The sequence below is a fragment of the Ceratotherium simum genome, chromosome 3, assembly GCF_057802395.1.
Source record: "Ceratotherium simum simum isolate JZ-2026a chromosome 3, ASM5780239v1, whole genome shotgun sequence".
Lineage (NCBI taxonomy): Eukaryota > Metazoa > Chordata > Mammalia > Perissodactyla > Rhinocerotidae > Ceratotherium > Ceratotherium simum.
In genome coordinates this window covers 3,943,131-3,970,059 of record NC_141902.1, presented here as the reverse complement: position 1 = coordinate 3,970,059, position 26,929 = coordinate 3,943,131, and the positions used below count along the sequence as shown (strand labels likewise).

Genomic DNA, 26,929 nt, shown 5'->3' with positions numbered 1-26,929 from the left:
TTCAATAGTAGATGAAAAAAGAAGGCAGATAATCCAAGTTACTTAAATTTGGTTTATAGATGTATTTCAGTATCCACACTTGAATACAGACCTGTCTGATGCTCTAAATGCTCACTTACAAAGGAGAAAAGACCCCTCTGAATACATGGCTAATGGGGAGGGAGGGGTGGTCTTCCAAGTAGACTCGTGACACTGGGCTTCAAGTGCAGGCATCACTGTAGGGCAGCCAAAATAAACCGCATGTGCACTGCTGTGATGCAGCTAAGAAACATCTCTCTGCTGTTGCTTGCAAAAAGTAGAAGGAAAGTGAAGTCATGTGAGTTTCTGAAGGTAATGCTGTAAAGTGGTGAACAATATGATCATGAATGTATCACAAAAGGTATTTTAAAACAAGATGAATGTTAGGTGAGAGACTGTGCGACCTGCTGTTAACACTGAATCAGAGTCAGCTTTGCCAGGGTAGCAGGAAGGCCATCCATTCCTCCAGCTTACTCTGAGGTTCAGCTGGTACTCCATGAGACCCTCTGTGAATGCACACGCACACCCACGCCGACTCAAAGAGAGGGTCAATCTCTGTGAATGTGTAGTTTTAGAGTCTATACTTATATGTTCTACATAAAAATACATATTGGTAGTGTGTTTGTATACATATATATAGAGAGAGAGATCTACACATCTTTTCTTTAATCTTTCTCTGAAATTGGAGAGGTGGTGAAGCATCAAGGTGTCAAAGGACTTCCTTGCGGAAGTTTAGAGAGTTAAGGCGTTAGCCAGTAAGTTTTCAATGACGACAGAAAATTAAAAACAAATTCTTTTTGGAATATTAACCAAATCATACAGTAATTATCATAGAGTTCAACAGTACAAATCACAGCATCACAGTGAGCAGGAAGAAGGCCCCTCCAACCCCGGCTGCCACCACCGGATGATGTTTGCTCACGAGGCCCAGGGAATAATGAGAGAAGCAGCAGCTTCTGAGTAAAAAGGCTGCAGCCCCCAGGAGTGATTCTTGTCTTTGGTAGAGAATGGGAAGTTTCTAAACCCCAAGCTTCACAGCGATGATGTCATGACATAGCTTACAATATTGCAGGGAATGGTCATAATGGAGAGAGAGTTAGATGAATCTACACGCGACAAAGTAAGAACAAGATTACCCACAGACTGACCTTTCGTTAATTGTGGACTAGGACTGAAAACTTTAAAATTAACAGAGCAGCTCTGTAGAAGGAAAGGGTCCAGGTGGGACAGCCCAGTGTGAAACACGAAAAACGTTAAGTGAATACAAGAACGAGGGGAGAATCACAATAATGGTGCAGAATAAGCCATGAAAAGCAAGGAACAAGTTCAGAACCAGGATAAAAACATTAACTATACCACTTCTTGAGAATAACATCACCAATTCTGAGATACTGAGGGAAGACCGGCAACTTCAAAACCACACGTCAGTTAGATGTGGGCATGTTAGAGTCTGCTGTGTGTATTTGCTTTCGGTGACCTGCCGAGCAAACTCAGTATTGTCCACTCCACATAACGGGGAAAACCACTCTCAACTAATAATTTTCTTGTCTGTTTAAAGTCTGAGTAAAGATGACCTTTGGTTTGGTTACCTGACCAATATTCCCAACCAATATCTAGCTAATATTCTGACACTCGGAAGACCAGCCTAATTAACATCTCCCATCTAACTCATTATATGAATAGGGATTATTGACATGAACTACTTTTCACCCTCAAAAATAGAAAGTCACTGTTTGCCAAGGATAATTAAAATGCATTACGTACGAAAATGCTTTCTTACGTACATAGCTACCCCAGTTTAATGTTGAATACAGTCCCAGCCTTTTCAGTTAATTCTAAAGATTTTTTTAAATGATAAGATGAGTAGGTGGGAAACAAAATTTAGTCACTTTTGGGTCAAAATTAGATGTTACACAATAAATTTGTGTAGCCTCATTTAAAGATTTACCCTCATTACCTCTGTTTTTATTTTTAAATTATCAATTATTTGTATCCTTACAAATATATGCCTAATTTTTTCCATTTGGATGCATTATTTTTATGTACTGCTATTTTTCAATTAGTCTTGAAATGGCAGGATACTGAGAATATTCTTGCTCCTTGATACAAAAACAAGCCTTATACATAGATTTGAACAGACACATATATAAATATACTCATGACCATCAGGCTTAGGTTATACTAACATTCTTTGGAGCACTTAAATGAGGGGGGCACCAGCTCCCCACCGCCACCCCCACCATCAAGGAGCAGCAGGAGAAACTCCACAGTTATGTGCATTGAGAGAAGAAGGCTAGCCCGAGGAGCAAGACCAACCACATGTGCACACAGGATGCAATATCAAGTGGCATTTTCATGCTCGTAATAATATCACATATATTGTTTAAAAATACACTAAGTTATTTTCTGCTAGATTGATGCACTGGAATTTTTTTTTTTTTTTTTGAGAAAAAAATTACTTGCTCTCTGTTACTTCCTCGTCCCTTACTCTGTTCCAAGACCCAGATGGCAGTCGCAATATGAGGTCCAATTGCTAGAGCATTTGAGTCTGTGTATTTAAGACAGAGGAAACTCTCCATGCACTCTCCCTCTATCCCAGGTACAAAAAATGCAACCATACATTCTCATTCGTACTGTTATTTGCATTTCCTCTATCTAACAGCCCACTCTCCTAAGACTTTATTAGATGTGCAAACTGAGAGAGAGCTGGATGATGATTTTTGACCGTGGTCACACAGTAAAGCAGCCGCTGAACGAGAAGAAAGCCCAAGTTTCCCAACAGTTTTCAACCACATCCTGCTGCCTTGCGCACACACACACACACACACACACACACACACACACACACACGAAAAAACAACAGTGAAAGCACATACCTCTCTATTCACAAGGGCGGGGCATTCATCTCAGTGGCTGTCCGTTTGTAAAGAACAACATGATGCTTTAAGTCATTCTGGACCCATAGTCCACACTTCTAAGTAGTTGGCACTCTAAAAAGGCTTTGAAAAGTCTTTGACTTTAACTCCAAAAGGAGCTGCTATGTAGATTCAAGGCTTCCCAAGTTTGCCTAAAATTGGGGAGGGCTCAGTACCCCACAGGAACTTTAGAGACAACTCTCTTATACTCTGGTGAGCAGGTCAGGTGACTTCAAACTGAACACACACAAACCCAGAAACTTGGTGGACACAGATATCTGAGCAAGTTCCAGAGCATCATACAATAACATTTATTTTGCAGACCTACACTTTTGGGGGATGGCAAAGGCTAAAGGGAGGTACATTTTGGAGAAATTGCTTAGGCTTTGCTGGACACACATTCCAGGGTTACTTTTCTTCCTGCACCACTATTCCTACACCTGGGATCCATGCTATGGGGACGCCTTTCCTCCCTCTTTACCTATGTCACGCCAACCCACTTTCAACGCCCTATTCATGATATACCAGCGTCTTCAAGTCTCCTCCAACCACGACACCAACTGCAATTGCTCTCTCTTGTCTAGGCACAAACATTTGTTTTATTTCTCATAGCCTCATTTTATTTTTTTTTTCTATTTGGTTTTATCTCCCCAATTAACTTGTAACCTCTTTGGTTCACAGCCCTTACTCCATAGCTACATGTGTTATCCACAGCAATTATACATTAATTTGTTGACTGAAATAACCAGAACTTACCCTAAATCTGCCCAGAATCTGTGTAGAATTCCCACTGGTCACAATTTCTGAAAAGCCGCATATTTTCCTCACAGTTTTCGATCCTTCTCAGGATACTCATGAGAGCCTCCTCCTTTTCAGCAGAAAGTCCACCTGAGGCAAGGCCTGGACCCAATTCACAGTCTCCCTCGAAGTAGCAGAGACAATGCCCCGATGCTGACTCTGTACCCATCTCTCTTATGCACCCAAGTCACACAACTAATTAGCAGGAAGAATCACCTGGCCCACGGGGGCCACAGGCTCTCTGTAAGAGTCCCGATGTCCCCACATCTTTCCCTGTCAGGAGACTGGAGAAATCTCCCTGAAGATGTCCTTACATCAAACGGCAGACATTTTTCTTTCTTCCTCTGTCTGATGCACAGGAGCAAAGTTCTAATTACTTCAGAAAAAACAATTATTTTCCTGTTTGGTCATTACTCAAAGGGCAGATACATTTTTCTAAAAGCCTTTTCAGACCAACATCCTATTTCCTGCTCCCCTCTTTGAGATCTCAGCTGCCTTTTGTGCTGTCCTGTAGGACTCTGGGGGCCCGGCTAGGAACCCACCCTTCCTCTTTCAAACAGCCAAGTTTCTCTTTCCACAGGCTCACTCAATTATTTTTTTCCCACATATTCTCATTACAACAAAATAAGAGAAGAAATAGACTGCTTGCAGATATGGTAACATGCCACATCCTTGACCCCATCTGTCAACCACACAGATTCCTTAGTACAGCTTTGACTGGGAACAGCAAGAAACTGATGTCCTCTATTTTTATGCAAAGCTGCAGAAGTAGCATACTAAAAGACAAAAAGAACAAGTTACCTCATAATCTCTAATACTTTTGATCCTACCATCATATGTCTTTAACTGATAAAGTTATAGTAAATGTGTAATAGCCAAAAAAATAGGTTCCTAAGATTTGCAATCCTCTTCTGTGACTGTAGACTCCTGGGGAATGTATGATTTGGATTATGAAATGGAAATCATCATTCTCACTGAATTCAATCAATGACATCAACAGGAAATGAAATAATGCGTTTTAAAACACAGGATTAGGAACAGCACGAGATCTTGGAAGAGTAGGAAGAAGCCAATATAAAAAGAGTTTACCTGGAATCAGTGCAGGGCGGTATAGTTAAGAAAGAAAACAGGATTGTACTGATATAAAATAGAAAATAACTCAGTGCATGCCCCAATAATGGAGCATGAGGGATTTTAGTAAGTTGACAAAAAAATATCCACCCAATGAACGTGGCTGCACTCTGGAAAAAAGAGCTGTGACATTTCTTTCTGTAAAGAAACCCCACAATCAGCATAGGACCACCATCTGGCTAGCACAATGTAAAGCCGTTGTGTCTTCAATTAGTGGGTGATTTAATGACATCTTAAAGTCTCTTCTCACTTAAACATTATGATTTTACAGGACCAAAAGTTTATTAATTTGATTTGAAAATAAAAATAGGATATAGTTTTCTATGAATTCAATCACTTATTCAGTCTGCTCTGAGGAATATATTTACATTGACAGTCACTGAAGCAAAGAAATGAAATATTATTTTGTGGGACTATTCAGTTAACAGCAATTACAGTGAAGCTTAAAATGTTCACCCTATTCATACCTGAAGTGCATTCATACGACACTTTGCTTGTCCTTCCAAAACAGCCAAAAAGGAGAGTGAGATATTTCTTAACTGCGAGCTGACAGCCCACGCCCTCAGCGAACTGCAGCTGTGGAAGAGCCCCAGCTCTGGAGCTCAGTTCCAGGACGAGGTGGCTCTCTCCGGCTCTTTGCCTTTGCAGGTTGCAAGCCTTGAGCCCAACTCTTGCAAGACTCTTCCCCAAGCATGAGGACCACACCAGAGAACGTGAGTGACGAATCACCTCTGTAGCTGGAAAGCAACCCTAGATCACGGTTCCCAACACCGTCTTAATAAGACAGAAACTGAACCCGTAGGGCTCACGCTGTAGTCACATCTCCACGGGCCCTACCACAATCCCAACAAAATAGTAAGTTTTAAAAGAATAGAGAGCACATTCTTTCACAAAAGTTTGCTTGTACCCTGCTTCTCAAAAAAGGTTTAAGGTGGTTCACCTTATAAAATAAAAACTAAAATAGGGGCCAGCCCGGTGGTGTAGCGGTTAAGAGCCCGCGCTCCGCTTCAGGGGCCCCAGGGTTCTCGGGTTCGGATCCCAGGCGCGCACAACGCCCCGCTCGTCAGGCCATGCTGTGGCGGCGTCCCATATAAAGTAGAGGAAAACGGGCACAGATGTTAGCCCAGGGCCAGTCTTCCTCAGCAAAAAGAAGAGGATTTGCATCAGACATTAGCTCAGGGCTAATCTTCCTCACAAAAAAATAAATAAAATAAAAACTAAAATAATCTTACCAATATCAATGAGAAGAATCAGAACCAGAGACAATAAAATTAAGCCAAGAAATCAAGATCATTAAAAAATGCCTTCCTCGGGTTTCTTTTGTGACATCTATTCACCAGGACTGCCTCATCTTTAAACTTTTACCTCCAACTCTCAATTGTCTGAACCCTGGCACCCTCACTGACTTATTCTCTAGAAAATGATTCCCTAGACTTGATGTACAACCTGCTCAATTTAAAGTAATTAAAGTCCACTAAGGGGCTTCCCCAAGGGCATACAGGACACGAGCAAGTAACACTGTATAAAAGAATCTGCCCATTTTGCATGTGATTTCTCAGTAATATGACCAGCAGGGACAAACCTGAATGGATAAAACCAAACCCGGGGATACAAGGGGCAGCCCACTTTTCCTTGCTGACGTTGGCTAGTGTGGTGAGAATAGGAGTGTGTGTGCATGTAGGAACAGAGGGGTGAGGCGTGGGAAAAGGGAAGGTTACAGCTGATTTTATGTGAGAGAGCTTCAGACTGATTTTTCTCCAGCAACATTTATTGAAGTCATCTTCTCCCACAGGCTGACACCCTAAATATGTGTTCAGTCAAAAACAGTATGTGATCACAGGGTCTCTCCAAACTCAAACTGGACAAAAATCACAATTCACTGCACCTTGGGATAACTCTGCTATGAGGATAACCACACCCTAGAACTGGCTGCAAGGGCCAACTCACCTTCCATGGCATCCTCATCCATTTGGGTCAATCCGTCCATCCAAATTCAACCCACTGAAAGTCTGAAATATCTTCCAGATCCTTCCTGCCCACCACGACTTTTCTGTCCAGCTACTCCCTGGGGTGTCATTCTTAAATCGTATGAGATTAATTGATATTACTTGAATTGAGCGAATAGAGCTTGCTCATCTGTCATACACACGTTTGATAAACTTACTCTATCACTTCTAGTGCATCTTGGAAGCTATTTATGGATGTGCACTATTTCAGGACACCAAGTTATTGTTTGATTTGGCTCCCACTAAAAACTGTCCAGACACAGAGTTTATTTTGTTTTTCATTTGTAGTGGGGATCTGTCCCATGCTAATGAAGTTATAATCTTTTATTAGCCTCCCTGGAAATTAAGGGTGTGATGGGCCAGAAGTAAAAATACAGTGTGCAGCAATGGAGCAGATTTTCCTTTTTTAGCAACACAACTGAGAAGTTTACAGGAGATATGGTTCTCAATTTCACGTCAATATCAACAAACTCTCTAGAAAACACAATTAAACAGCCCAAGCAATTTACTGCCACAGAATGACTTACAAAGAAAACTTCCAGAACTAGGAAAATGCTATGGATCACTCAGCTCCAGGAATTTCAGTAAGCATACACAGAGGTGGGCATCACAAGGTGACCTCCGATGCTATGTGTAACTAGTTACCCTAACTCTGATGCAATGGGAGTTCAACAAAGTTAAAAATGCCAAAATGGATACGAGTTCCTTGTTCATTCAATGACTTTTTGGTTTTTCATTGATGTTTAGTTAAATAAAAAGAAAATTAAAACTTTAAAATTCTAAGACTATTTCGAGGAAAAAAATTTGAGTACAAATAAGTTTTTAAAATCGAGAAGGGAGAATCTATAAGTTAAGAAAACAAATTTTAAGAAATCCACCAAATGGGTATTACCCATCAAAATAGTTCAAACACATGTCTTAGGAAGTCCACATGATCTTCTTTTGATGCTGCTCTATTAGAAAGAATTTTTTTTTGTCATCTTTCTTTCAGAAGTGTTTTCAAGTAATTTATACTACTGCACTCTGTTATCTCTGATATGGCATATATAAGAAATCTACAGGAAAAATGCCATGTTTTTAAAACCCTTTTTCAATGGCATCAGAATTATTGGCAGAGGGGCGGCCCCGTGGCTTAGCGGTTAAGTGCGCGTGCTCCGCTGCTGGTGGCCCGGGTTCGGATCCCGGGCGCGCACCGACGCACCGCTTCTCCGGCCATGCTGAGGCCGCGTCCCACATACAGCAACTAGAAGGAAGTGCAGCTATGACATACAACTATCTACTGGGGCTTTGGGGGAAAAGATAAATAAAAATTAAAAAAAAAAAAAAAAGAATTATTGGCAGAGAGCAGACAGGCAGGTATAAATTAAACGTTAATCTCCCTTACTCAACTGCCCCCCACACAGGAATCTCACCTCCTGGGCCGTTCATTTGCAAAACAATATCCCAAGATAAATGACAACAAGTTCCTGGGTCTACAGCAGAAACTTTTACACTTAAGCACTGCGCGTGGGTACCAAGCTGATTGAGCACAACAGCAACTCAAGACAACATAATCCACACATTAACACAAATACTATCAATTTACTAAAAAAAAGATCTGAATTTCATGCTCAGGGTTTTCCAGCCAAGCAGTGGAAGAGTGAAGGGATAGACCAGCAATTTCAAAGAAGAAAGGTTACAATGATATATTTCTAAATCACGTAAATAGTTTTAGGCTACAATGAAGAGACTTTGCTTGAGTTGCCTATAAAATAATTTTTATTTCATCTTGGACCTAGTTACCAGAACACAGTATTAAGAAATAACACTGTGTGTAGTATGGTTTTACATCTGGCAAATACAGACAAATAAAGGGATACAGGGATATAGGTTTTATGCCAGTAAAGTTCCTATCTAGGTCTTTGAAGTCTGTTTATAATTGCCCTGCTTTTTTAAATTAATCATTTTCAAGTTTCTTCATGTAAAATGTTCAAAGCACACTTTATAACCTTACACTAACTCTGATGTCTACGTCCTTTACAATTGATCATATTTTATAACCAAATAAAAATAAATTGTTCCCTTCCTCATAAATGCTTTCAGAAATAAAAATAAAACTACTTTACTTTAGGTACAGAAAGCTCATGATTTACGAAGTCAAAGCAATGAAATCTGAAGTCTCTAAGGGCAGTTCTCAGACTTTAGCATATATCAGACTCGTCACCTGAGGTGAGGGACACAGACGGTGGGTCCCACACTCCGAGTTTCTGATTCAGAAATTCTGGGAGGGGCCCAAGAATTTGTATTTCTAACAAGTTCCAAGGACATGCTGATGCAGAAGGTGAGGAGATGCCTTTGAGAACCTAATTTCTGTGATATGTAAGACTTATTTGAAAAGTAACATATAAATATATTTTTTCACCCACCTCAGAGCTGTGACATTTATAATGACCAGAAATGCTGATTAATTTTCAAAGCCAATTCTATTCCTAGCTAAGTGACTAATAACCACAACAATATTAAAACAAAATAGAACAAGACCACCACCTTCATCACGATGATCAAGTCAGGAGCAGAACTGCCTCCTCCCTTATTGTTAAGCAACATGGGCACAGGATTAATTTAACGCAATGATTTCTTACCGTCTCCACTCCTAGATCTCACCCTTTTCCACTGCCCAACATGAGACTTGAAAGGACAAATAATCTGAATGACAAAAGTGACAGGAAAATGGAACCATGCCTTTCTAATCTGGACAGTTCCGGGGACATCTCAGCCCCCCAACCCCATCTTTCTCACTTCTCATTATCCCCTACACAGACACACACACACACACACACACACACACGTTAAAAAAATAAAATAAAATAAAAACTTCCTTTAGCTGGGATGATCTGAACCAATGGGAGAGAAATAAAGACTTGGACATGGGATAAGAGGAATTAAGACTCTCCCACACTAGGTATGGAACAGCTCCTCGAGAGGCTCTATCTCCAGCATTCCTCCATCTCTAGAACTCCACCACTCTCAGTTGCTCGAGGACACCCGAGTCCAGCAGAAGTCAAAAGAGGGCCAAATGAATTCCTGCTCTCCTCAAGGCCCCCCTCCTGCTATCAGCCAAGCGGTAAGATCGCCTGCACTCCCAGCATCTCCCTCATACACCCACCACCGCCACCACCACCACCGCCTCGACCACCACCAAGCAAGCTCTCTTTCATTTGAGAAAGAAGGGGTGGAGAGGGAGAGGGGAAATTAGATGCTTAGAGGTGGGAGGAAGTGAAGACTTGTTGGCGGAGCCCAGGAGGGAACTAGGAAGACAGGAATGGGGAGTGGCAGATGGAGCGCAGGAGAGGCCAGAGCTCGCGCTCGGGACCCCCTCCCCGGCACCCCCAGCACTGCACAGCCCTGGACAGAACACAGCGGAGAGAGGAAAGCCTGGGTCGGATCTCCCCGCTTGGTTCCCAAACACCCGCCCCCTGCGCAGCCCACGTTGCCAGAGAGTTCGAGGACTCGACGTCCCCTTGCACCCGCGCCTATTCCGAGTGGGTTCTAGAGTCTGCAGGGAAGGATCCGACCTTCCACCAACACTCATGCCCCTTGCCCGGGGCACCCATGGACCTAGCACTGCAGCGCTGTGTTCCAAACCTCGGAGCAAGACCAAAGGCAGTGGCTGCTTTTCCAGCGCACGTAATCTGGATATCGGCCCCCGGGAGCTGTGGGCGAGTCTTGGCCTGCTGTCCCCTCAAGGGCTGTTCTCCTAACCTCCCCAGCATACCTCGAGAACACAAAAGTTATTTTTCCTTTGTGGCACCGCCTGCTTGTCCCAGGAGAAGACGCACATTTCAGCCAGAACCTGGATGTGTGTGTGAGTGCCTCTCTCAGTCCCGAAAGCCAAGGGTGCCAACTGCTGACAGGCAAAGGAACCTGGATTCGCTCTTGAGGACTCAAAAACCTCCGATTAGCAAGCCCGTCCTTCTCTGGTCCTAACCCGCCCAGATCTGGGCTATCCGGAGAACTGAGACTGTGTTCCTGTTGCAGCGAGCTGGTGTCCTGCCCCGGAGCCGAGACGCGCGGACTTGGCCGTCCGTTCATTCATGCATTTGCTCATCCATTCACATAAACATGTCCCTTAATTGTGTCTGGCACGGAGAATCTTGCCTGCTATTTTCCCCTCCCCAAGTCAGTGCTCATGGCAACGGCTGGTGCAGAACGCAACTCAACTGTCACCCCACTTCCTGAGCCGGAAAATCAAGTCATGTAGGCATTGACAAAAAAAAAAAAAAAAAGGAAAAGGTGGAGAGGAGGAGGCGGAGGGGGGGTGGAGAGGGATGGGGAGCTCACTGGGGTCACATTCGAAGCTTCCCTTCGGGGTAAACCGCGGCACCGACACCGCGGCATGCCAGGAGCCAAATCGTTATTAAATCACAGGCTGCTCGAGGTCGGGCCCCCAGCGGGGACGAACCGGGCGCAAAGCCACCGGCTCGCGCGAGTGCGATGCTGCCGGCTCGACCCAACTCCGAGCCCCAGCCGAGGCGCCGGGGGAGCGGCTCGCAGCCCCATCCGCAGCGCGCTCGCCGCCTCCTTATCGCCCCCGATAACGTGATCGAGTGTAAAGCAAACGCCACGCCGGGAGGGGCCCGGGACGCGCGAGTCGTGCCTTTTCGCTCACCGCCCATCTCGCCTAAAAGCCACAAGGTCACGATAGCGTCGCGATTCCACTCACCGTACACTCCTTGGCCAGAGATCCCCTCCAGGAGGACGGTCAGCAGCCACACGAGCCCGTACACTAAATCCATCTTCACGTGAACATGAACATATCCAGCCCGGGGGGGACGCGGCGGGACCTTCCGGAGGCCGGCGGCCGGCGGCGCGCGCTCCCCTCGCGCCCGGGCCGAGCCGAGGTGCCCGGGCGCCGCTCGCCCGGGCGGGCAGCGCCGTCCGTCCGTCCCTGCCCGGCGGCGGCCGCGAGCGGAGCGCAGGAGCCCCGCACACCCCACACTCATGCACACACGCGCGCTCCACAACACAACGCCCTGACACACTCACACGCACGCCGCACTCACACCGGGCGCCTGGGAAAATCGCAGACGCCGGGAGGGGCAGGGGGCGTGCGGGAAGGAGCGGAGGGCGGCGGGCTCGAGGCTCCGCAGCGGCGGCGGCGGCGGCGCGCCGGGCGGGCGGCGGGCGCGGCGAGGGGCCCGGGGCCGGGCGGTGCGAGCCTGGCGCGGCGGCCGGGGGCAGGAAGCGGCCGCGACTCGGGCGCGAGCAGGGCTGCCTGGCCGGGCTTCGCCTTTACAAAGTAAGTCGCGAGGGTCCGCGGAGCAGCGTCAGGCGGCGGCGGCCCGCGCGCCCGCAGTCCGGAGCCCCCGGCCCGGCCGTCTTGCCGTCCCCCATTCCATCAGTTGCCATTGCAACGCCAATCCCGTTACACGACACAGGCTCGCAGCGCCGCGCGGGGAGAGCAGGCAGAGGAGGAGGAGGACGAGGAGCGGGCTCGGGGCCGGGGGTGGGGAGACGGAGGGAGGAGGGGAAGGAGGAGCAGAGGAGCGCCAGGGAGCGGAGTGCGCGTCGGGAGCTCGCGGGCACAGCCGCCGCCGCCGCCGCCGCCGCGCTCCGAAGCAGCCTCAGCGCCCCGCCAGCCCGCGGGGCTGCGGCCGCCGCGCGATCCGGGGAGCCGCAGCAGGGTCCAGCCGCGCCGCTGGCACGGCGGGGAGCCGGCCCGGCCGAGCGGGGTCCGCACGCCCCGCACCGCGCGCGCCCTCCGGCTCCGCGCCGCCCCCGCCAGGCGGAGGGTGGGGGCGCCCGGCCGGCGGCAGTCCGGAGGAGGGCGCCGCGGAAGGGCTTCCCCGCCCGGGCGAACGGGCGCCGGCCTCCGGGGGCGAGCGCGGGAGCGGCCGCCGCTCGGGCCCCAGCTGCGGCCGAGGTGCCGGCGGGCGGCGGGGCGCGAGGGCTGGACGCCGGCCGGGGTCCGGGCGTGCGCGGGGTGCGCGCGGCGGCGGCGGCGGCGGCGGGGAGGACGAGGAGGAGGAGGGCGCAGCCGGGAGCGGCGGCCGGCGGCCCGGAGGAAGGCTGGGTGGTCACGTTGTGCGCTACGTGCCGAGAGCGCGAGCGGCTACCGCAGCCGGCGACGTCAAAGCCGCTGCCTCCGCGCCTCCTCCGCGCCGCCTCCGCGGCTCTGCCGCCGGGCCAGCTCCTCGGGGTGACGGCGCGACGGGCTCCGCGCGGCCGGCAGTCCAGCCCGCGTCCGCCCGCCCGCTCCCCCGGAGCTCCGCGGCGGGCACCCCTTAGTGTCTCTGCGGCCGCTGTCTGCGTTCGCCCGCTTAGGGCCAGCACGACCTTAGACCCGGGTAATTACAGAACACACCGTCCCCTCCCCGCCGCCTAAGGTCTTCCGGGATCCCTTCTGCTAGACTAGAGGGCACAACAGGCCACAGCTCTGGGAAGCCGCCAAGTTTCTTCCCTATTTCTGTCGTTTTAAATGGAAATTATAGTCATCACAGCAATGAAGGCTCTAGGGGAGAACCACTAGGAGTTCAGAGCTGAGTTTATTTCATATGCAATGTATCCTACTAAAGTTGACTGCTTGGAAAATCTCTTCTCTTTTGTGAAAGACAGGGTCTCTCGTTGGGGCAGAGCTAGGTCTGATGTTTGAGGAGCTTAAAATAATTCATAGTTACAAAAGGATTAGAAAATGCAAGGCATCTTTAATTTACATTGGAACAAGTGGAGAGATACTTCGCCAAAAATTAATAAGGAAAAACTGGGAATAGGGTAGTGGTTTGTGACTTGTTTCTGTCACCATAATAATTAGTGCTTCCTGCCCGCAGTCCACTTTGTTGAATATATTCTTCACTATTCGGACAGCAAATAGATAGCAGAGTGATTAAAATAGCTTAAAAAAACGTGCATTTATACATGTGTTACAAAAGTACTTGCTATGGAAAATCTGGAGCATAGTATTCATTTGTCTGCTCCCCTTGTAAATTGGTATAACTCACTGCAGGTCCCTTTCCCCCTGCTCTACTTCTGCTGGGGGGAGGGCACTCCAAGCTCTAGAAAATGAATAGTCCCCATTGTTTCCACCAAGGGCCTTTCCCTCACTTCAGTGAGTGAGGCATATTATTTTTATAGCGTGTGATCTACTGCTTACCCTCTGAGTTTACAAGAGAAGAACAAAGAATATTGAGGGTCCCAAAGGATGCCTCATATAGTCTTGGGGCTTTAAAATGCCACATTCACGTAGATGGAATTAAGTGCCTCTCTAGAAGCAAAACTCAACATATGGCATTTCTGAAGGGGAATCACTGACGCTCCCTCACGGGTCACCTGTGTGTGTGGGGAGAATCGTCTTACATTTCCGGAGATGTGTTTTTTGAAGTAGCTTATCCTGCACACTGTCGCGCAGCAGCTTCAGGGGGCAGCAGACTGCAACTCCTCTCTCAGATGGCGGCTCAGAATGTGCCTGGTCCACGAGGCACTTCCCGATTTTAGGTGCTCACGTTCTGAAACAGCGTTTCACCTGCATATTTGTACTGTCCTTTTTTGACTCGTACTTATGGAATCATAGGCTCTTTGAATGATTGCAGGACTGTAGATTGAGATATTGTATTAGCCCAAAAAGTCAGTGTATCCCTTTAACAAAGGAACCCAGACTAAGTGAACATCCCTGATAGTGACTGCTGTTCTTAACCTTGCACATTAGGACATGAGCTGCCGGAACTTCGGGCGTCTCTTCCATGTAACGTACATCACTGCCTGGAGAAGGACCTAGTTCCTGAGGGAACTACGTGGAGCTCATAGGGAACTTTGAGAACCCATCATTTTACAATTTATTTCAACTGAGTGGACAGCCAGGTGTAGCTACTTTGGGCCAGGCCTTATCCTGGATATTAGACAGTCAAAGATATATAAGACACAATCCCTTCCTTTAAGACACACTCAGTCTGGGGGGCAGGTGTGTTGGTGAACACCTGCACGGCTACTTTATCGACCCTATAAGTGCTCTATAAACAAGTCCCAGCCCATGCAGATTTTACATGCAGCCATTAGTGGGTTATATGACGGTAATATTAAAAATTGCACTGGATTTAATGTTTTTTCTTTCTATGAAAATACTGGATAGATTACTTATAGAAGCAATTGGCCAGTTCAATAAACCAAGATTGCTTTTTTCCTTCTTCTTGTCGAAATTCCACATTTTTAGGCTGCCCTGGCCAAACAGCCATGATGTATAGAGCCACACCTTCACACTAGCTCTGGCGGACCTCCAGATGGGGAGCACACGTGCACAGGCAGGGGCTGGTTTATCAGAGAGAGGGGAGGACCTTGTCTTCCAAAGGCTGTGCTGAGATCAGACCCAGGACACTGTGTGCCCAGGTGGAGCAGGTTCCCACAGGAGCAGTGTGGATACCTTTCAGGATCACTAGCTTCTTGGGTTTTGTGTAGTGTGTATGGATGTTGCATAGAACCCGAAGGAATCCCACAATACATTGCAGGGCCCACTCAAGCGTGTTCTTCTGTGTCTAATAGGAGCAGCAGTGGACACTTCATGATCTGTGATGACAGGGCCATGGAAATTTAGGGGCTCTCCTCTGACAACCCTAGTTACCTTAATAATCTGTTAGTTTTATTGGCTATAGTTTCATTTTAAATGTCTGTCTCCATCCTCCAGCGTGAGCATGATGTTCCAACTTCGGTAGCACGAGAGAGACCACGTCATGGAGGGAGGGGGTCACAAGAGCCGCCCAAGGTAGTGGGACAGAAATGAGACAAACTAGTAACTCTGGAGATACAGCTGAGAAGGCAAAATCAGAATGTCGGAGGCAAATCTGACCAACCTTTCCCATCTAGCCTCTTCCCACAAAGCAAATGCCAAGTCTTGTGAGTTATTTGTGGCTACTGCCCGTTCCCCTGAAGACCCTTTATATCGCGCCAACTCCCATACAGGCGATTCCCTTTCCAGTTTAGGAAACGAAACAGGAATGTGGAAGTCATCAGTGGTGCAGAGGTCATCCTCGGGAATTGCCTGCCCTCACCTGTGGCTCCGCACTTCGTTCTGCTCGCTTTGTTCTTCTTGGTCACAGATTCCTGGCTCAGAGTGCAGCTTTTGGGGACTGTCACCCACCCTGATTCATACCTCAGTTGGCTGCATGTCTGGACCCCCGGCCTAGTCCTTTTATCCTGAGGTTAAATCTGCTTCTGATATTTCCAAAATCTGTTAAGGCAAGCTCCGTTGTTTATGGCCCAGATGTGCACGTGAGACCCCCAACTACCACTCCGTCCACCTCTGCTCAATGAACCAGATCTCTTTAAGGCTAACCCAGATTACAGTAAAGTCTGCTTAAACCCTAAAATGGGACCATGCATGTAGGGCACAAAATCTTCTGTCCTGGTAAATTTTCTCTAGCCAAATGCCTAGTTGTATTTCCTCCGAATTAGTAATAGCTTCCAGCCTGCAAGCTTAGCGTCTACGCAGCACCACCTAGAATTGGCTGTTGCAGGCAATAGTGAGACGTGATTTCCAATTGAAGACAGAGCCGAGCATCGGGACTTCCAGGTGCTGGTCATTTCCCGGAGGCAGGCAGGGGCCAGTTGTTCAGAAGCAGCAGAACCCAGACGCTGGTGTTAAGTGTGAGACAAGGATTTCGTTTTGGGAAACAGGATTGTCCCTCCACAGGGCTTTAGTGAGAACAAAAAGAGCACTACTGCTAATATTAGAAAATAGGAAGCACATCAAATCCCCGCTTGTGGACTGAGGGAAGTCAAGGAGAGATATATGGCTTGAGGAAGCCACAACAGACTCAAAGAATAATCCCTGGTGGTGGGATTCCTGGCAAATCCAGGAACCACATAAAAAACGAGCTGCCCAGGAGAGGCTGAATTAGGGATGCTGTTTTGAGAGGATGCCAAGGTAATTTGTTACCAGATGATGGGGCTAAGTTCTCAGATACAGCATGGCTGCCAACGAGGAGTATCTGACAAGTGGAGGAAGGTGGAAGCAGGGGCAGAAGGCACGAGGTAGGGGCCTGGTGTTCTTCCTAGTCTACTTTCAGCTTAAAAATAGCAAGTTTCTGAGAGCTTTTACTCTTTTGGTAAAGAGCAGTCCCTCTCGCAGGCCCTCCTCTCAAGACAGACATGCTAGTCTCTAGTTCCAGACTTCCAGGATTTGGTGAACCATTCATGTTTTCTATACGGTTTGTATCTTGAACCCATAATTATTTTTTAGAAGCCTACCCTCAGATACCATCGCCTTGGTAATTTTATTAGCTCTGCCCTAGATTGACTCTTATTCTGGCATGTTTCCCTTGAACTCTTATTAGAATTCTGACACTATTTCAGGAACCGACTGGATGCAGATTTGTTCCCGAGGAGATGTTGGGGCAGGGCAGTGTAACAGCAGGTGCATGTCTGAGGTTTGACATCACACTGCCTGGGGCTGGAGTCGCTGACGTCAGTGTGACCTTGACATTCACCTTATCCCATAAAATCAAAAGAGCAAGAGGTTACTAAGGGTTTTAAGTAAAGTAATACACTTAAGATACACAGCGCAGCCCCTGACACCTAGTGCTCAAGTAATATATTATTATTATTATTACTCAGTATTTTTCGAATAATATTTGTCAGTCGTTAGAGAGCATTAGTATATGGTGCTAATAACTTGAATGATTTCCATTTGGAGGTTATCTGACAGCTGAGAACATTTAGTTTTATAAGTATGATGAAGTGTTTTTCTCTACAAGCGTTACTTCACTTGCTTTCAAAGTTCGTCTGTCCCATTTCTGTCCAGTCACGTTGAATTCTGAAGTCTTTCCACAGTTTATCTGTAATGGGTTGGCATTTCAGTGCTTGGGAATAGCTTAATATCTTCTGAAATTTTGAAAATTTGAGAGTACAATTCTGCTTCAAGATTATTTTTGAAAGTGCTACATCCCTAGATGTATCCTTGGAGAACTCCACAGCTTAAATATTAACGCAGAGAGGTTTCTGCTTATCACTGTGCTTGGCTTGCTATCTTTAAAAACAGATTAGTGTGGGGCAATGCCTACACTTCTAGGTCACCAGTAGACCACATGAGAGATCCACATCAAAGTTGAATTAGAAATTTCATGTGGGAAATATAAGGAAATCCACTGTTTCTTATAATGAAGTGATTTGATTAAGCCACAGATAAGATATAAAGGACTAGATGAGAACTGAACAAAAATTTTCCCCAAGATTCTATATTTGGAGCAATTTACAGATGTGATGTCATAAGAAATAAAGGAAAGGAAATTTGGGTCATAATCAGGTGGTGGGTTCAAACTTTGTCATCACAACACTAACATTAAGTAATGTAATATAATATAATATAAAGTAACGTAACAATATAATATAATACAATACGATATAATATAATACAAATGCACCTTTTAGCATTCTCTGTAATTAAATTCAACCTGCTAACAAGCTACTTACATCAGCTACTGGTTGGGAAAACTCAAGGAAGCACAGTCTCTTCTTGGTTTAAAACTTAGTCTTTTTTTATGTAATACCCAGTTTTTGGGATTTCTCTCACGTGCTCTTCTCCTTGTCCTCACCCCACGAGTGGTTGGTTCACATTTTGTCCTGACAATAGGGAGAGACGTTTTCTTCCATTCACCACTGCTGCCCTCCTCTTGATCTCTGGGTGTCTGCCACTTACCTGCTGCACCCATTGCTCCCATCTTCCCCCACTGGCTTCGAGTCATAAGGACTCAGCTCCCGCCTCATTCCAGCCTCAGGCTTCTCCTAGACCTGTAGCCGCTGAAGCACTTGCCCACTCTCCTCTGGGGCCACCGGGAGAGTCTGAATCTCCTACACACCGTTCGCATTGGGAAACCAAGTGTCACTGTTTTTCATTCTCTGCGAAACCAAGTGTCACTGTTTTTCATTCTCTCTTTACCTGGATATACCATGTTGACATTTCTACTCCTTTGTAGATTCCCTGGTCTGTACTCTGTGAGGCATTTTCATCCAAGAGTTAAGGCAAGATTCAAAAAACAAACTTTCTAGACCATGGAATTCTCAAAGTGTAAGAAGGTCACTATTCCCTATGCAGCCATGAGAGGAGACAGGGAAGTCCGCCTCGGGGACATGCATATCCCTGTCTTCCAGTTCCGCCCCCTCTTCCTCCTTCCTCCCCCTCTAGCTTCCTCCACTCTGCCCACCACAAGCCTCCCACCAGGCCAGAGGGGTGTTCACCTTCCTTCTGAAGTTTTGGAAAAGTGAACCTCATTTCAGTCTTGCATTCTCCCCACTCTCTGATTTATAGAAAAACTGCTGTGGTCTGAACTCTCTAAGCTAGAGCTTAATAATGTACAGCCCAGTTCTGGGAGTTCCCCAAAAAACCTTTTTTCTCTCAAATGCCTGACACTTCTCTTTCCCCTGGCTTCTGCCCTTTCCCTGAAGGGATGCTCAACTTCTATAAATGTAGAACCGTAAAGCAGCGAAAATTACAGGGAATCAGAAACAAATTGAATATAGGATCATATTTCAAAATGTTAGTTACAGCTGCACAGCCCAACCCTCTGTAAATAAGTTAGTAAGAGGTAGGGCCAGGTCCTGCCTATGGGGGGGCCCAGGAGGGCAAAACATCATGGGGAAGTTCAAAGTTAAGGAGCAGATCCAAAGGAGGGCAGGTTCCCAGGGGGAGTCAATGAGAAGAAGGGCCTGGAAGGAGGGAGGAAAAATCCTGTAGGCAGACAATTGATTATTAGGAGGTTGGAGAGGCAAGTCTCCTAGCATGCCACCAAACTGGAAATGCAAAGAAAACAAGACTAGCCAGGCAAACGTATGTGGCTGAGTCGCCCCATGTGGGTTAATAAGCAGAACTACAACGAGGTAGAGGAGGGAGGAGGAGAAGGGGCTCCGGGAGTTGTCCTGGGTTGGATAGTGTCCCCCCAAAGTCATGTCCTCAGAATCTCAGAACATGACCTTATGTGGAAATAAGGTCAAGGCAGATACTATTGGTTAAGATGAGGTCAGACTGGAGAAGGGTGGGCCCTCATTCCAATGTTACTGATGTCCTTAGAAGAAGAGGAGAAGGCACAGAAACACACACACAGGGGAGAACACCCTGTGACCGCAGAGGCAGAGATGGGAGTGATACACCTACAAGTCAAGGAACGCCGAGGATGGCCAAGACCCCACCAAAGGAACAGATGCTCCCCTAGTGCCTTCAGAGAGAGCGTGGCCCTGCTGACACCTTGATTTAGGATTCTTAGCCTCCAGAAGTGTTACGAGAATAAATTTCTGGTGTTATAAGCTGCCCAGTTTGTGGTCCGATGTTGCAGCAGCCCCAGGAAACGAAGAGAGGAGCTCACACCTGTTTCTCAGCACAAGGCTACACGAAGGCCATCTGGCTGAAACCTCTGCAGCCCCTGTCCCAGGTCCTTGCCGTCGGGAAGATTTCTTCTAAATCATTATGGAATCGCAGTTTCCTAGGTTGGACAAATCAAATAACCTCAGTAGTGCACGAATTTCCACATCCATAAAATATACCACTTACTGAGGAGAATATGATGAGAGTTAAATGGAGTAATGTTTGATGGTGTCCTCTCTCAGGGAACCAGAAAGAACCAAGAAAGCGAGCCTTGAAGGACTCCTATTCCCAAGTGCCCTTTGCTGCAACTGCTCCCCAGGTGGGGGGACCTGGGTGTCCTAGAGAGGGGTCAAAGCAGAAGTTCTCTGTCCTCGGTGTTCTCCTGTGCGAATCTGACAAACACCGTTGGTTAGCAGAAGCCTGGACAGAGGAAGCCTCTCCGTTCTTCTCGTTCCTCTCTTTCTCTTACTCTCTTCTGATCAGAAGAGGGGTATTTACCTCTTCTTCCCGTGTATGGCCCTTAAATAAAACTCACATAGAGCAACAGTTTTCAAATGTCCTTTTCTTGCCTTTTTTTTTTAACCTCAACCCACAATAATAAATATATTTTATATTATGACTCAGTACACACACACACTTTTTTTTTCTCATAAAGCAATCACTTTTACCACATGTGAAGTATTTTGATGTGTCCTTTTCTAGCCCATTCCATTCCATTTTCATCCAAAATATTTTTACAAAGTATGGTCTAACTGTATTAAATTTATTCCATAACTCCTTAATGTGTCAAGCATTATATTAAGTCCAAATGCCTGGTTTTTGATGTGCTGAATTTTGCTAAAAAAAAAAAAATTAAGCAAATTCTCTGTCTAAAGAGCCTGAAAAGAGCATGTCCCCTAACTCTCTTGCCCTGAGACAATACATGTCTTCGTGAAGCCTGGGAGGAGAGATAACTGTTGAAGATATATTTTGAATGACATACTTCTTTACCTGTTTTGAATCCCATTTTTTTCATTTGATGTAGAATGACATCTTTCCATGTTAGTAAGTGATCATCTTCAGCAACATTTTTAATGACTGAGCAGCAACCCGATGAGTGGATGCAGTGGCATCACTTAACTAAGCTCCCTTTTGGCGTTTGTTTGTTTTCAAAAACTTACATTCTTATGGGAGGAGACAGATAATGAACAATAAACAAATAAACAACAAACAACTAGGATAACTTCAGATTGCAATAAGTACTTTAAAAAAAACAATGATAGAATATGAAAGGATTGGGATTCCATTGGATAATATCATCAGGAAAGTGATTTTTGAGATGGACCTGAAGGATAAAAGGCCCACCCTATAAAGAGGTGTGAGGAGAGGTCTACAGACAAAGGGAAAGACAAGAGTTCTTGGGAGTTGAAGGAGCAGGAAGAAGGCTTTCTGAGAAGTAGTTAGAGACCAATGCATGAAGAGCCCTAGAGAGCAGTGAGAATAGGAGGTTTTAGTCTCAGTGCAAGTGAAAGCCCCTAGACAACTCAGAGAGCCGGGGGAGTGAGGGGAGAGAGAGAGAGAGACAGACAGACAGACAGACAGACAGAGAGACAGAGAGAGAGACAGAGAGGGACCATCCCAAAAGAGAAGAGAGCCTACAGTCAACAGGTGCAGTGGGTACGGCTGTGAATGAATCTATCTGGGCACTGATGATACGAAACTTACATTGAATGTCAGAGTTCAGAAAACAAAACAATTTACATTCCCCCAGGAACATGGATTGTTTCTGAATTCATTTAGGTTTTTCAAGTTTGTAGTACTATTTGATAGTTTTGTTTGTGTATGTCTTCTACACTTTGGTAAAATTATACCTTATTACTATGAATGAGAAATTTTTAAAATTATATTTTCTAATTGGTTATTGTTGGTATGTGGGAGAGTTATTTAATTTTTGTATACTCATTTGATAACAAGCTGAAAGTGCTTATTAGGTCTATTTTTCTTTTTCTTTGATTGTCTTGAGTTTATCAGTTAGTGAGACAATCATATAATCTGCTAATAATGATGATTTTGATTGCTTCTTTGCAGTAGTAATGAGTCTCCACTTCTCTCTTTTTGTGAGATTCCATTGGCGAGAACTTCCATTATAAAACTGAAAAATGTTAGTGAGAATATGTTTCAGATTTTAATTGGAGTGCTTGTAGTGTTTCACAGTTGAGACTGCCACTGAGCGTTGGTTTCAAATGGATATACAATTCCCAATTTAATAAAAGGTTTGTTTGTGTTGTTGCTTCTAGTTGTTGATGTTGTTTTTCCTGGTTGTTCTCCCATCTAACTCACCCAATCTGCATGGCTAATGAATTTAACCAAATGTCTTTTTGGCATAAATGATAATCATTTTATGATAATTTTAAACCTAGATTTATTGTAATGATGTATTAGGGTTCTCCAGGGAAACAGAAGCAATAGGATATATATATAGATGCGCATAAGAAGAGATTTATTATAGGAATTGGCTCACATGATTATGGAGGCCAAGAATTCCCAAGATCTGCTGTCTGCAAGCTGGAGAACCAGGAAAACCAGTGGTGTAATTCAGTCCAAGTCCGAAGACCTGAGAACCAGGGAAGCCGATGGTATAAGTCCCAGTCCAAGACCTAAGGCACTAGAACCAAGAGCTCCAGCGTCCAAGGGCAGGAGAAAACGGATGTCCCAGCTCAAGTAAAGAGAGCAAATTCACCCTTCCTCTGCCTTCTTGTTCTATTCAGGCTCTCAGTGCATTGGATGATGCCCACCTGCATTGGGGAGGGCGATCTTCTTTACTCAGTCTACAGATTCAAAAGCTAATTTCTTCCAGAAACACCCTCACAGACACACCCATAAATAGTGTTTTACCAGCTATCTGGGTAAATACCAGCGATTTATCAGAGTATCTTAGCCCAATCAAATTGACACATAAAACTAACCATCACAAATGACAATGACAACTACCATGAAGACTTCAATGTACCAGGCAACATGCTAAGTATTATATCATTTAATCATCACAATAAAGCTAGAAGCAAGATATCATTATGCATTTTCTTGTGGTAAAAGCTGAGATTTAGAGAGGTTAAATGCATCGGTAGATACAGACTTCTAAATACAAATCTATCTGGTCCAAAACTACTTTGGTGGATTTTGATAAATTTAATCAATTTTAATTGCTATTAATATTAGTATGGCTAGCTGATGTTTGTTGAGAAAGTATACGACAAAATATCTAAGCTATTTAATCTTATTAATACATTTAACCTTCAAAATCACCATATGAGGTAGAACCTATCATTATTCAGTTTATAGATGAGGAAATTGAGGCACAGAGGGCTTATTATGTTGAAGTATCTGTGTTTCAGGAAAAAACTCATACTTGTAATAATGTATCATGGCTTTAACAAAGTACTAGATTTACTAATAATTTTATTTAGAGTTTTCCTATAATTATATTCTTATTTGAAACTAGTCTGAAATTTTTTTGTGTCATAATCATTAGGTTAACTGGGAAGCTCGTAATTTTTATGAGCTCCAGAATATCATGGATGTGATCACACAAAGGGTCAAGAGAGCTCACCTGCTGGTCATCTGGACCTGAGTGTTTTGAAGGGCATTCCCTGTTAGTTTATTCAATTTATGGCATCACAGTAAGTCATGTATTTCTTAAGGTTCACTAAAATACAGTTTTATGAGTAGCATAGTCTTAAAATTTAATAAACATCTCCTCTAAGTCTGTGTTTACATCACTTTTCTCATTCCCAAAACTTAGTACTTTTATTGTCTTTATGTGTATGTACATCAGTGTATATGTTTTGTGAGTTTTCAAGTTTCATCTTTTGTTTTGTCTCTTCAATCCACCAGCTTTCAAATTTGTCTGTTATACCATTTCATTTTTCTAATTAATTCTTTATTAATTTCATCTCTAATTATTCCTATCTCTTAGTTTACTTGGGATAATTTTGGCATTCCAGCTACGGCTTCTTAGATTGAATAGTTAATTTATTTATTTTTATTCTTACCTGTTTATTGATGAAACTATTTAGAATTATGCTTCTTAATTTGAGTGTAGAATTTGCTATTTCATTATATTTTTGACATATATTATCTTTTTTGTTAGTTTCAGTGTAGACAGTAATAATAGTAGTTTTGAATTATCAGTTAACTAAAGAGCTGCCAACGAGAATTTCTTAAATATTTCCTTGTGATTAGTTATCTTACATGTTAATTATAGCATAATGAGAATATGTAGACTGTACAATTTCTGCTTTTTTATGTTTGCTGAAATTTTCCCTGTGGCCTTTTAGAAGGTTTTTTCCAGGTAAATATTTCATGGACTCTGAAAATACTGTGTAATCTTAAATGTAACATACAAAATTTTATAGTAAATATATAAACTAACCTTCTTGATTAGATTATGCGCTTGCACTCTATCCTAGTAAAGTCTCGATGCCTGTTGCACCACTGTCTTTTGTCATCCATTATTGCGGAGGACAGCTCTGAGGCCAGCTTGATTTTTCATTCACGATAGATTTTTGCTTTTTTTCTCTAAGTGCTTTCAGTGTTTTTGCCTCGTGTTTGTGATTCATGTTTTATCAGGATGCATCTAGATAGGACTTTTCCCAACAATTATACCTTAAACGTGGTCAGCCCGTTCTCGCCTCTGAAATGTTTTCTCTCCTTTGTGTCTTCTCTGATAGACTATTTTGAGAATAGCTACTCTTTGCTCCATCTTTACTCTTTGCTCTCTCTCTATGTATTTCATATACACATATGACATGAATTCCAAGATCTGTATAATATGGGTATGTATTCATTTTATCTCATCGCTTCAAATCTGTCATTTTCCTCTGTGTCCTCAGAAAGCTCCCTGTACCTCTGGTCCATCTCACTGCTTGGGTTACGGCAGAAGATATTCACAGCAGAGTCAAATGGGAATGTCAACTTGATCGCTAATTGATAATTGTCCTTAGAGCCCTTTGGTAACTCATTTATTGCTTTCTTGACGTCCGTTTTCTTCTAGTGGCCTCCCCCAAGGCTCACGAGGCCATGAACCTTGTCAAATAAGTGATTATAATTTTCTTCCAGATCTTGCAAGAAATTATTATCAGAGATGTGCTCTTCTCCATGCCATTCTCTTTCTCTTTTGCTGGAGTAATTGTTTATTAGCCCAATGCAGATTAGTTTTTTTTTAAAGAGAGTTTAGGTCTATCAGGATTTAATTTTTGTTAACAGAAAATATAGATTGTCTTAGGTCCTGATCTCTGTCTACTTAAGCAAAGATGAAATTCTCTTCCAAGAGTCATAGTACAGGGGAGACTTCTGTGGCCTTAACAAGGAATGGGTCATGTAAATCTCTATTACTTTGGGGTATTTTTCTACTACTTGCATAATCTGATTTTCTGGTTCTAAACCAATGCGGTAGGTAAAGATGATAATTCCTAGCATGCTACAGTGGGATTTTCCTACCTGTCCCCTCTTCGGTGCTCACTTGGGGTAGCTGTACTTTCCAGAATGTGTGTATTGTGGTTCTTCCTCTGCAAATGGCACCTGAAATGTGCTATTTAGTTGGGGAATGTACAGAGCATCTTCCTGAATTTTTTTTTCAGTCAATCTCTTGACTTTAGTTAATGACTAAATCCAGGTAGGTTTCTTCCTTTCTTTGTTTTTCCCCCTGAAACCACTTCTATTTATATTTTAATTATGTCAGTTACTCCCAGATCCTAGCCTAAGGTTAAGTGTCTGTTTTACTTACCCATTAGTTTTTGTCTTTTTCTGCATTTTTTTTTTTCCATAGGGAGAAGGCTGCATTAGTGGTCTATTAGCCATATGTCATTTAAATGGGGATTACCACATTTAATTTTCTAGACTTATTTCAATTTTAGTTATTCTCTCTACTTCCATTCTGTAGGCAACCCAGCATGAGTGGTGTCATTCTTCATATTGTCACCTGGTAGTCATGAAGGATTTTCCTTGGTTTGTACTCCTTAGGTTATTCTGAATTTTGTTAAAACTGTCCTTATTGCTTACGAGAGACCTGTAAAGACAATGATAAAATCTTTTATAATACACATCTCACTCTAGAGCAACAGAAATGAAACTGAGATGGATTCAACACATGTCATCAGCTTTAAGAGTGGGAGAATTCTTGTTTCAAAATCCTAGAGAAAATGCTCAGAATCATGAGGGCGTACAAAATCCCTGCATTCAATATATTGTGCATTCTTATTTCATTTATAAGCAACTTCATATGAAAGAAAAGGAATCAATACCAAAAAGTATGGATTAGAAGTTATTAGATGAGTAGTAATATTAATTCACTTCAAACATTCGTTAAATCCAGATTAGGAAAGTGCCGCATTTGTACAAGGCTCTGTCCTTACTCTCCTGGTCCATCCTGGAGGTCGCCTGTAGTTTCTATGAAGAATTCATGAATGAATGAATGAATGAATGAATGACTTCCTACCTCAAACACCTCAGTCTGAGAGCTTTCTCTAGCTGTAGAAATACATTAGGAGTCTGCTCAAGGAGCAGGTCAGAGATGGGGAGAAGTTAATGCCCCCAGAAGCAGCCTTCAAACAATAAGGGACACGTTGGTAGATAAATGCCTCAGCTTCCTTGCCCCTTGGTGGGAAAATTCTCTCAGTGGATAGTCTGCAGGTCAGAGGCCAGTTGCCCACAGCAGAGCCCACCATTAACATGTCTTTTACTGGCTTTCCTCCCTTTCTGATCTC

At 44.4% G+C, this 26,929-nt stretch overlaps 1 protein-coding gene across 1 annotated transcript in view; it reads right to left on the bottom strand.

Annotated features, from left to right (window-relative positions):
- MDGA2 (MAM domain containing glycosylphosphatidylinositol anchor 2) overlaps positions 1 to 12,390 on the bottom strand; it is a 791,668-nt gene extending 779,278 nt beyond the window's left edge. The window contains exon 1 of the mRNA XM_004436360.3: positions 11,571 to 12,390. Within this exon, the coding sequence (XP_004436417.2) occupies positions 11,571 to 11,850 (280 nt within the window). The 5' untranslated portion in view covers positions 11,851 to 12,390. The remainder of the gene's footprint in view (positions 1 to 11,570) is intronic.
- Between the last annotated feature and the right edge of the window lie 14,539 nt (positions 12,391 to 26,929).